General features: G+C 34.5%; 1 protein-coding gene across 1 annotated transcript in view; it reads left to right on the top strand.

Annotated features, from left to right (window-relative positions):
* The window catches only part of LOC120625619 (protein FAM107B), a 65,265-nt gene that overhangs the window by 33,856 nt on the left and 18,244 nt on the right, over positions 1 to 13,165 (top strand). The window contains exon 2 of the mRNA XM_039892701.1: positions 6,430 to 6,634. Coding sequence (XP_039748635.1) covers positions 6,430 to 6,634 — 205 coding nt within the window. The remainder of the gene's footprint in view (positions 1 to 6,429; positions 6,635 to 13,165) is intronic.

Below are 13,165 nucleotides of genomic sequence, written 5' to 3'. Positions count from 1 at the left end.
ATATTTAAACCTAGACTGAATTTTAAATAGATATAATATAATATTGTTTGAATTGACTACTATGCATTTTATTTACACAAAAAAGCTAACTTGCTTAATTAATGCAATAGACAAGTTTCAGTCACCTTTTTTTTGTAAAAATACTTATCTATTGCATATACTCAAGTATGATTAATAATTTAAAATACTATAAAATTGATGAATTTCTTAATGACAAGGTAGGTTGAAGACAAGGTGTTAGAAAAGATCAACTGTATTTCAAAAGTACTTATACTTGAAATAAATCGTTTATGTGTTTTGACAGGTGACACCCCGCATTCTTTAAATGCTAATGAGTAATTATATAGCGCATAAGAGTTAGGCATACGTGCCAACCTACTTTAACGCTTGAATAAAGCCATTCTTATTAATGAAGGTATGTAAACTTTTACTGCGCAGTTAAATAATCGTGTGTACAAACAAACTCTAAACATGAATGCTACATACGTCAACTTATCACATTTGTCACACACTTCCGATTATTCTGGCACACAATGTCCGAGTCCGTTTGTTTCCTATCGCGATATACTTACTGTAGGGTTGCCGTATTTTTTTTCAAACTGGAAAAAATCATTAAAAACATTTCATTTTTTACTTTCGTTAATATATCTGCATATATTAACGAAAGTAAAAAATGTTTATTGTTATTTAGCAAAATAAAGTTCTTCTGTCATACAATTGTCTGATAAACTTTCATCTTTTATACAACGCAATAAACCCTTACCCACCGCGTCGAGTCACCCGTTTTTTTTGTTCGCTTGGCACTTAATAACGTAAAAAAACCTATTATTTTTTGTAGGCCCTTCGTTTTGAGCTATCAAATGTTATAATTTGTGCTAAGTCATAAAGTTAATAATTATTGTGTCATTGTCAGATCATTTATGCAAATATAATTTGACTAAATTAATAATTTACAGCAATATAACAGAAATGTAATGTAATATTAAAGTAAAGTACCTAATGCGTGAACCCTACTTACTGGCCGTCCGCTTTTAATGGCATAAAGTAGTTATAATTTCACACTTTAATGAATCGTTCTTTATTAGTTTAGTGAAAGTAACAAATGACTTTTATGACACATTAAATAGCTTTATTTATTCGGCTAGTTAAAGAATTTAAATTAGTTTTTAAAAACGTTCTAACAGACTTGATGTATGATATCATCATCATGATGATCATAGCAACCGATGGACCTAGACTGCTGGTCTTGTGAAGAAAGTTCCGATTCCTCGGTTTGTGCCAGTGGCCTTTAGCGGTGCGCTTGATGCCGTCTGAACATAGACATTTTAATAAAAATACACTGTTATTTAGTTTTTTATGTCTGTCCACTTGTTGGCTACCAAAACTGCTTACCAGCGCGGGGTTGCTATTCCACATTGCATTTTGGGTTCCAACGCCCAACGATTCTATGATAACACAATGCTATTTCTAGTTTGGCCACGACTAATGGAAGTAAAATTTGATAGATATTTTAAGAATTAACAGATGGCATATTAAACTAATATTTCCCTTTTTCCTATGTTTTGTATTGTAATAGATACGCCCATTGTCGAGCGGGTGGAAATTGAACACTTAGTTGAGGTATCGATTTAAGAGAAACTAAAATCCATAACTTCACTACATTTAACGAGATGTGCGTACGAGTTATGGGTCCAAAATCTTATTTAATTAAAATTACTGCACTGAACTGTCAGTATCTGTTGAATTTTAAAGAACTGAAGGCTAGTGATTAACTATCCAGAATCGAAGGACACTAATTGGCTTAACCAATAAATCAGAACTATCGCTTTTCAATCGCGAAATTTCAATTACCTAACCATTTTCATCGAGTGCTCAACTTTCATCCCAGTTAGTAACTGAATTTCAAAAGTTTATAACTTTAGTATTTCCAGCTGTCCGAAGCACAGGAAACGGGGTCATTCATGGCGGGCGATAACGAGCAGCAACGAGTGGTTCCTAGTTGAAATTGTGTTAAAACAGGAATATGTGGGTTAGCACACGGAAAAAATATTTAAATTAGTTACATTTTAACCAAATATTTTTAACGAGTATCCTGAAAATTTAATTTTAAAAGAGGTCTTGCTCCAAATTTGGCAAAAGTTACAATGGAGTTCTGGCATGGAGAGGAAAAAGCATGTAACAAAAGTTTAATTGGAATTTCGACCTATATAAGTTGGTATTTACGTGAACACAGGGTATTTATTAAATAAGTATAGATAATACGTAAGCCTGATTTTGACGTAACCACGTCTTCCAAATTGAAAATCCCTATTCCCTATTCTTATCTTGCAACGTTAGATTGTAAAGCGAAGTCTCTAGTAAGGTTTGAAAGAAAGTATGTGTCGACTGCCTTTTTGGTTGAGGGCTTCAAGAAGAAGAAACAGAGATAAGAGAGTTCAAAACTTTGATCAGTAAATATTATAGAGGTTGTTCATCTGATTGCCTCGCCAGATATTCAACCTCATTTTTGCAAATATCTTTACTATAACAATATAATGTTGAACGATATAATTCCTAAAGAATACAAAACGTCTGAGGAATAATAAGTAGAAATGCTTACTGCATACGCTGTTGAACTACTGCCAACTAGGAAGGCAGTATAAAAGCTGATTTGGATTACAATATATATATTTGAAATTATCTGGAGCACGAAATCCGAACAATGAGATATAATAGATATTTATGACGAGACAGCGAGGCAGCCCCAAGTGCACAATATTTTAAGTAAATGAATTGTTGTGTTATTTCATTTAAATCGTATAATGGAGTTGCGTAAATTCCATGGTTTTAAGCTTTAATTTTTATCGTAAACATTTTCTTTTACCTTGTACCAAATATTTATAATTCATGTTTACTTACGATTTAAAGAAATAAAAACGCAACGTATGCATCATCTCGGCCGTATAAATTAGATGTGCAAAACAATTTCGTACGCCGAAATATGTGAAATCAGTCACAACACAAGACATAAGGTTTACTCGAAAAATTTTAAACAGCTCTTAGATTGTTATGGAATACTAATGTATTTTTTCGCAAGTTCATTTCCTCGTAGGTACATTTATCTACATAAATAAATATACAACGACAACACACACATCGCCAGTAGCTATGGGTACCCAAAGTAAGCGAAGCTATGGGTACTTAGATGACTGATGAATATTTTTATGAATTATATACAAAAATACTTATATACTGATTGGAAATATAAACAAAAAAAAACATAATAAATATAAAAATAGATAAGAATATAATCTTTTGCAAATTTATTACGTTAAATTTTCTATTTTTTTTGACAAATTGAGTTATGAAATATACAGATAAACAAACAGAAAAACCTTCATGTTCATCACACAAACATTTTCCAGTTGTGGGAACCCACGGCCTTGGACTCAGAGAGCAGGGTCGCTGCCAACTGCGCCAATCAGCCGTCAACATAACATTTTATATCGTCGTATTAAATTTAGTAGAAGTTAGATAGATAGTTGTCTGTCTGTGACTTCATATGAAGCACGTTTCCTTAAGACGTTTAATTGTTAGTTTGAATGCAATTCTTGCTAACAGAAAGGCGAAAAAGCAGACAACCTAGCAATATACAAAAACCGATGAGAAAATGTAATTATGATAGTTTTTTTACCTAATACAGCCTGCCAACCTTTCCGCTCTCCTAGGTTGTGGTGGTGGATCTCCTAGGATCATCTAGAAAATCCAGTTAACATATGAGTTTCGTTTTCAGGGCTGGAGCAAAGTCAGTTTAATGGTCAGTACTCACCGGGAACTTAAAATTTTCGTCTGGAAGTAGTCGTTGTGCTAGCGTTCATTAGACAAGGACACTTGTTCGCAACTGGGTGCTTAGAATTTTCTAAGAATAAATATATACTCGTAGGTTACCTAAGGTAGTATTTTTTTTTATTCCACTACAAATAGCGCTTGACTGTATCCTCACCTGTTGCTAAGTGATGATGCAGTCTAAAACAGTAGCGGGCTAACCTGTTACCGGGAGTATGGTAGGCATACCCCTAATCGTTTTAAACGTGACATCGCACCGGAACACTACATCGTCGCTTAGCGGCACGTCTTTGTCGGTAGGGTGGTAACTAGCCTCGGCCAAAGCCTCCCACTACGTTCTCAAATTGCCAATATGTTGCCTAAAGCGCGCCGGCCGCGGCATGGCATTTTTAATCCTATAGGAATAAAGATTGTATTCTAAATAATACTAAATTAACGAACATCATTCAAAAAAAACGATTACAGAAACTCGTTTCAAATGCTGGTGTAACACAGTATTTAAGCAATGCGAATCCCAAGTGAGGTGATATCATCGCTGATTCATGAGATACTTTTCATAACGTAATCGTTTGTTTTACGTTTAAGGTAGCCGGGTATTAAAGAATTTCCCAATGTCATAGAAGTATTAGGTAGCAAGTCAACCAGTGTCGACCATATCTTTTGCGCTTAGATTACAGTTCAAAAACTTATTAAACAGAAAATGGACGAGAATTCTTCGCAGAAAGGTGAAATGTTAAACTCGCAAGAAGAATATTTATTCTGAAATATTGCTAACAAGATATTTATTATTAAATAACAATATCTCCTTGTACTTCTTAAGTCTCCACATTGTTTTATTGTGTGTGTTTCAAAGACGTCTAGAGGTTAAAGTTATATTGTGAACTTTGATCTTTTGTAACAAACTTATTTTTTTTTGATATTATTTTTACACGGTTTTAGCTTCACTTGTATGTTTGTTTGTAACCGACTTCTTTGGGCGCGATTTTGACTCACTTTAAACGGTCAGATTTCTTTCAAACTTTGTAGACATATCGAGGACCGATGACAATACACTAATCTGAAAAGATTATTCCAATTTTCACTATAAAAAATAAGATTTTTTACTAATTACTACAGCGCCATCTAGACCCAAATGAAAAAACCTATGGCGTTCGCGTACCTAACAAATTCCACAGAAAACATTAAGCTACTAGATGGTAGAGGGCGTTAGCTATTACTTTTTAATGGCCTTTTTTAAATAATAATTAGAACTTGCATTTCGAGAGACGGGCACGCTGAATAAAAAAAAAAAAATTATCTCTTTAATGGTGGATGGGTTACCGATTAATTTTGCTCTAATAAAAATAATAGATCAAGAAAAACTAAAAAAAATCGCTATTATGAATAAACTAAAAGAAATAAATTATTTTAGTTTTTTATACCAAGCGTGTTTTTTTAGTTTGTTTGAACTATTTAATTATTATAGTAAAATAATGGTAACTCTTAAAAAACTGCAATACAAATGGCAGATTTAAAATTCATTTTTTATCCAATTCACTTAATGTGTTGGATTATACTTTTGAAGTAGCTCGTTTATATGGTTTCAAGTGTGCGTTGGTAAAGTTACGTAATAACTAGGCTTATCATAATAAATAATACTTATTTAACGAAAGCAAGGTTTTCTTAATAATATGTAAGGTTGCAGTTTCTAGTTCTGCTAATTATAGCTGCTTTTGTCAGCAGTTAATTTATTAATTGCCTATGTTTTAATAACTTAATTATTATGTAAGTATCTACGTATGTATAATAAATTGGTTTCTTTTCCGAATAATATGTCTTGATTGTGATTCTCATATGACCTTGAAATTTAATTTAAATCGCGTCGGAAACGGATTTTTGCATTTTTTTTCATCCCTGGAGTCGTTGAGTTCATCTTATATTAATGTAATTATTTTAAGGTGATTTAACCTCTTAAAATAGCAGGGAATATCATCATAAGAAAAGTCATAAAAAATTAAAACCAACAAAATGTTCATTAATGAGTTTTTGTATTTTATCTGAAAATTCTAAGAAATAATTGTAAGAAGAACGTAATTAAAATTTTCAAAGGTAACTCTGTTATTATTTTACTAAATCGTTCAGCATTTAGTCACAAACATGGTTCAAAATCGGTTCTGCTGCCCGTTCTCTGTTATATTCCCTAAGTCACCTCGCAGGACAACCGCGAGAAGAGGCGGAGTGGTGGTAATATATTCCGATATGCCGTCAACACACGGCATACTACATTCCAAATCCAACTCAATCATAGATAATTTATATTTTCAGTAGTTTCAACCTCATTTAGCAGCACTCATTTTTTTATTTCACTACAAGTTAACCCTTGTCTGCAATCTCACCTGCTGATAAGTCCAATATGCTAACTGGCTAACCTCTTAAGGATTATGGCAGTTTTATTAAGCTAATATCCATAATCGGTTTCACGCGACATAGTACCGGAACGCCAAATCGCTTAGCGGCATGTCTTTGCCGCCAGTTTGGTAGCTAGCCACCGCCGGAGCCTTTAACCACCAAAATATAAACGTAGTTACGTACCGGTGGATTACAAAGATACAATTTTGTTCACAGCGCTGGCAGTGGGCACGGTAAACGAGTGCGGCGTGGGCGCTGGTCCCACGCTGGTCCCCGAGTTCGGGCTGACAGCCGTGGCGATGGTACAAGAGGGCGAGGGCGCGGGCGACGGTCTCATCGCCCCGCGCCGCTTGGCCAACCCCTGTATCGAGAACCCGCTGCGCATGGACCTGCATAGAGAACTTATGTTCAATCAAAAAGTGTAAGTGATCAAAATATATTGAATAAATTATGTTGCATGTTTTAAAAATATTTCTGAAAGTCGGATTTTATGCATTTATATTTCTCGACAATGAAGAGTGAAAAATCATGAGAGTCAGCTTGCTAAAAAAAAAAAAGAAGACTATAGTTTAACCATCAGGTGTGATGATTGCACCAAGCTTTGCACGGTCTATGTATATTATACTTAAAAAAACTACTTTGGGAAAAAAAAATATACGTAACTATCTACTGTACTTAAACCGTTGCGTTTCGTAGTTTTATGTAATAATGTCAGGGATTTGCCGAAAATTAAACTGTTGAGCGTTAGAAAATGATATTCGAGTTTTTTAAATGTTATCCGGCTCCGGTTATATTAATTAAAAAGTTGAAAGGCTTAAAATCTATTTTGAATTATTGAAATCTTTGTTTCGTATCTTAATTAGGTAGTTGAAACTACTTAATTTTATTTTGAAATTGTAATTAAGAGCTTAACTTATTGTTAATATTGTTTTAACTGCAGTATTTCCATGCGAAATTAGTCGAACCTTGAATCTTAATAAGTTAGTTTGGTAATTTAAAAATTGGTTTGATAAACACAATGGCAAAACATCTTCTGCATCCATTTGAAATTGATGATTTTTGAACACACGTTTCGAATCTACCCTCCAGCATATTTCGAGGAGACCATGCTGGATTCGTGGCAAGGGAAACACACGAGCATTAGCCTTAATTCAGTCAGGATTAAACTACGCACTGTTGTTTGAAGCTATTGTATCTGGTCAGAAAGCCACCTCCTAGTAGAGCGCTGCTTCAAGCGCAGGTCAGAAACTAAGCAACGCGAAGTCGCCGTCCAGTGGCTTTGCCTGGTGTCAAGTCGTATAGTTTATTGCGGTATCATACTAATGATTATAGGTAAGAAGCGGTCTCCTAGCGCTGATTCAAACGCGCACATGTCAGAGGCTAAGCAGAGCGAGGTTGCCGTCAATACTCTACCGGCTTTGTGTTGAATCTTAGAGTTAAAAATGTTTTATTTCTTAGCGGCGTGTTTCATCATTTTACATGACAGATCTTATCGCGTCAGAGCATTGCTCGGAACATCAAAAATAGCTCTAAAATCTTTAGTCAATGCTGCCTGCATGTGAATTAGTTTTAACTACGATCGTATCAGACGCAGTGAAATAAACTCTGTTACGTTTCAAATTCTAATCAGAGATGGAACGATCGTCGCCACGTCTTCGCTTTCTTTATTTAACGATTAAGTTATAGTAAGATAGTTATGCGAAGTGTGTAACTTATTATGAATATTTATGAATCTCCGTTAGCTCAACAGAGCAGGTTCACTGAGTTTATAAGACTGCAGGTTCAAAACACAACCAACTTATTTTTTTTAGTCAAAAATAAAAAATTGTTGAAAGAAAATGTTGCACGTTAACCTAAGACGTTAGCAAAATAAAAACTCCTATTATTGACACTGATAAGTTCTAAATAATCTAAAGCATTAGCATTTATTTTTTGTTTTTTGAATTTGAAATTTACAGTCGTTTTATGCTTCAAATGTTTATGGCCCAGCCAAATTGAGAATTTTTCCGTACTTAATTTTTTCTGGAGTATGCAAATATGGCTTTGAGCTTAGCTGAGATTTCAATTTCAATTCATTTTTCCGGATTAACCTCAGTCCTTACTTAAACAATAATACTTAGGGTTGGGATATACATAACATCTTCGAGTATACATTTATAGTAGGCTTGTTCAAATACTTTCACAGGAAGCTAGCCCTTTTTCGGCTTTGAGATTTTCTGAAGTGTACCCTTCGTCTGACGCCAGCATCTTTGTCCATTGTAAAGCCCTTCTGAAAGCACTTTGTGCCGCCCTCAAAAGGTTCTTCAGAGATCGCAAGGTGACACTGCGACGTGTTATATCTTTTCTAAGACAAAAAAAGTTGTACTGCGAATTTGTACTTGTGCACGTAGAAAAAAAAACAGTATGTAATCTTTCACCTTGCATTTAAGTAGGGCATGTTTATTTTTCTTATTCGGATAAAAACAAGGAATGCTTTTTCTTTTAAATTACTTATAATTATTAACCGCCCACAAAATGTTCCACTGCCAGGCGTAGACCTCTCTCAATGTTGCGAGTTTAAAAAAAATATAAATTAGAAATCTTTTTGGCCGTGTATCCTCCCCATTAATGTAATAAAGAAAGACAAGAGTTAAAAAGCCCTCTTTTATGAAATGAATTATCCGGATTTATTCGTTCTACTTTTCTAGAGATTTACGATAGAGGTTTTAAAGTATCTTACACACGAATGAATTTTAATCGTTTTATTATGGCAATAAGCTACGTCCACATGATGGTGGTATCATGTTAAGGCTATTTTTTATGGCTAACAAGAATGCTTCCTAAATTATGTGTTGCGTTGGTTAGGCGTATAGCAATGTTTGAACAAAGATTACCTACGTGTTTTTGGGTATATTACACCTATACATTTTAATAGGTCATTGGGTTGACACCCTTAATCTCGGTTAGCACCACTTAATTTAAATTTTCTATAAGTGTGTGTCCCAGGATAAGCGAACAAACCGAATTTGCAAATCCACTAGGACGATTGCAAAATACGGTTTTGGAATCTATATGTGCAATCATCCTAAGTATTTTTAGGATAAATACAAAATCTTTATTACAGGCATGAATTAACATGATTTTAATGAATAATTGAATGTTAAAAAATCAGTTAAACAAAAAACCTCCTTTTCCATTTGAAATAACCTGGAATTGCCAAATTCATCGGTAACTTACGAATATTTTCTAAGAATTAAATTTTGCTAATAACTACATTATCCGGATTCTTGGGACTTACACAGGTGCGCAACATACTGCTGGGGCCGCTAAACTTGTAGCCCAATAGGCCAAGATACGGTTGTAAAAAGACCATTGGATTTGATACAGTCATAGTTACGGACTGAAATTTGCCTAAATTTTGTAGATAAGTTTTAATTTTATGTCCAGGATATACCGGTATATTCTGTCTGAAGTTGGGCAATTGGTTTTGTTCCAACCCCGTGTCTCAGAGTCGGCCCTGGTTATTAATACATATATTCACACATCGCCATCTAGCCTAGTGATAAATACCTCTAATTTTTATTGAGCGTAAATAAGTAAATGCGATTAAAAATAAAATTCGAAAAATATGATTAGGTTGATTTACCGCTTTTAAAATGAACTTTATCCTTATTCCTACTGTTTTAATATAATATTGTTAAATTGACTACGGTTCCACATTTGCGTAAAATCAAACACGATTACGATTAAGCACATTATAACGATCATCGAAAATATTGAAAGAGAGTGTAATTAAATAAAATAAAAGTACGTAAGTACCTTATTTTTTTATTACAGCCCACAACAAAAAACAAAGTTTTAAAATTGTTTGTTGCATGCGAACCATATACCTCTTCATTTGTAGTATGTACAGGAGTACATCAATAGTTTTCACATTATTTCCGCCTTAAAACATCACTGTATAGGTATTATAGTAAGTTTATAGCAATTTTTTTTTAAGTACCTACATATAGTATTAACAACCAAATCAAATATTGCTTGCCGTCTCTTTAACTACATCGGTATCGAACATCTGTCGCTAACCGTATTGATGGTGTGCGCGCATATATTCAAAGTCACAAAGCAAGTATTACAGATGTCGACTGTCGTTTATATTGATAAACGACAGTCGACATCTGTAACTAATAATAATACTCACACGACCAAATGTCGTATTCGTAATTGCGAATACGTTCCTTGAATCTTTAGATATTAACAGAAACAAATAAGAAAGAAAGAGTATTATTTACCGGGTGAGGCAATGTTTTTATAATTTTGAGTAAAACGCTTTTTTTAATTCAATACAAGTTAATCCTTCACTGTAATCCAACTGAAGATGCAGTCAATACGGTAGTTGCCTAACCATTTAGGTTATAAGCCATACCCGTTAACAGTTTTTACGCGACACCGTACCGAAACGCACAATCGCCTGGCTTACGTCTTGATCATTAGGGTGTTCATTGGCCTCAGAATAAGCCAGACAAGAGTGAATTTAAAATTTATACAATTTCAAAACTGGCTTATTCTAAAAGAGTGTATATAACTTTTGTATATTTTTGTTTATATCCTGTAGTTAATAAGTTTGAGTTGTGAATACTTACGAGTAAAACTTACTCGTAGTTCTATGGTGTTTTTATACTTCGCCTTTGTGAGTCTTATTTTGGGGCGAATCGATAATTAATATGACAGTGTGATTGCGGCAGGTTTAACCCACAATGTATTTGATAAGGGCACTGTTAAAGTAAGGTGCAATTCAACGGGAAGAGTACATACGAGCAGGTAGACGGTCTTATAACTTTTTGGTTACGGTAAATTGTGAGGGAGGCATAGTGGGTGGGATCTGAGAGGCCGAGTCTCGGCTAATTAGTTTCGTCTGAACACAGACAGGCTCATTGGTACATGTCTGAAGTGTAAAAGAAGATTTATTGCTTTTACCTTTTCTATTATAGTATATGTAAGTACATTACAGGTAGAAAAATTAATTCGAACGGGTGATACCAGGTTCAGACAAGACTCTACTCTTGTTGTAGTTTAAATAACTCATTTTTTTACCCAATGGCATGAATCAAATCATAGCATAAATCCCGTCATAGTTTATAAAGGAATTCAAGCTATGAATTGGGTCTGCAAAGTTCACTCCCGGCTTCTCTGCATTCCAACCTATCCGCGCGATCGTAGAGTAAGATCAGACAGACATGATTTTGCAAAATATCCTGTAAATAATCAATATTTATATAAGTATTTTAACTGGGGCTATATGAGTGAAGCTTGATCAAAAATAATAATAAGACTTAGAAAGATGAAGAATATTTTTAATCCGAGAAGCAGCATCGGTCTTCAGGATGTGATTACACATGAGGGTTAATGCCTACGTCTCATGTCAATAGACACAAGGCGGCAGTTTGTTGGACCTGTTCTTTGCATGCCCTGCGAAGTGTTGCTCTGGAGGCCTATCAGATAGTGGGAGGTCATCGTTTTATCCCTGGCAACACTATTCAACAACTTTTTTTTTTTAAATAAAATATATTTTCTTAATAGAAAAATGTAATAATGACTTAATGAAAAATATGCCTAAGGGAACTACCTTGTCACAAAGTTATCAATCATAATATACTTATTAGTAAGGAAAATGTAGCAAATTTGTCGAAATACAATTAACACCAGAACAATAGTCTACTGTCCACTTGATGGGTTAGACGTGACTTAACTGATAATGTAAACAACAAACTAACAAGTCGGTAAATCCTTTAAACTTCGCTCTTAAGCACTAATGTAAGGCTTGAGTTATTGTATACTCCGTGACAATATTTCAAAATAATAGTCGATATGTAAATTCGCCTAGCAGACTGGCGGTGGCATTATTTTCTTCAATATCAATAACTATGCCTTTGAATTTTCAGTACTTAATTGTTATTTACGACAGTAGTTTGCGCACCATCGTAAACAAATTATAGTGTGCTAATAGCTTCAATTCAATAATTAAAATAGGTAAAACACAATTATATCAAACATATTTCGACACATTTTTTAGCAAAGGCCACCCCTGTACTAGTGTAGAGCGATTCCAAATTCCACTGTCCTATATTTTCGTATAAACAGCGACCCACTGCGACCATTTTCATATTGTCATCATCATCACACCAACCCATTACCGGCTCACTACAGAGCACGGGTCTCCTCCCACAATGAGATAGGGTTAACGCCGTAGTCAACCACGCTGGGATTCGAACTTGGCCCGCCGAAAGTAAAGTCCAGCTCCTACCCAATGCGCTATCACCGCTTCACCGATTCATATTTGTAGTCCCAAAGTAAGCGTAGCTTGTGTTATGGGTACTAGCAGTGGCGTGCACAAGGTTTCTGACCAGGGTATGCATAAAGAAGGAAAATGGCAATAATATGGAAAAATCCTTCCCCTTAATAATACAAAATTTTTAGGGTATGCAGTGGTTTTGTGCATGTATGAAGTGCACGCCACTGGGTATATAACTGATGAATAATTTTTATGAATAATATACATAAATAATTATAATATATAGATAAACACCCAGACACTGAAAACATTCATGTTCATCACACAAATATTGTCCAGTTGTGGGATTCGAACCTACGGCCTTGGACTCAGAAAGCAGGGTCGCTGCCCACTGCCTTATCGGCCGTAATATTGTATATTAACCAAATGGGAGGTCTACCAACGTTTATCAGGCCATTGATGTATTAGTTTATTAGTGGCTAGGCTACTAATTTAGTAGTGCCCTGCCTATTGCCACTTTAGCTTTGCTACTTTCTGAGTTCTGTCAGTTTTTCCACAAATCTTTTTATTTTTCCCGTTGATCATTCTATTTGATATTATATTTCTCAAAATATATTACAAAATCTCATAACAACACAAATACTCCAAATACCCAATGCCGCCCTCAAATTCTTTTTCCCATGC

Source organism: Pararge aegeria, chromosome 8 (assembly GCF_905163445.1).
Source record: "Pararge aegeria chromosome 8, ilParAegt1.1, whole genome shotgun sequence".
Lineage (NCBI taxonomy): Eukaryota > Metazoa > Arthropoda > Insecta > Lepidoptera > Nymphalidae > Pararge > Pararge aegeria.
The sequence above is the reverse complement of the archived record's forward strand: the minus strand, read 5'-3'. Positions and strand labels throughout refer to the sequence as shown.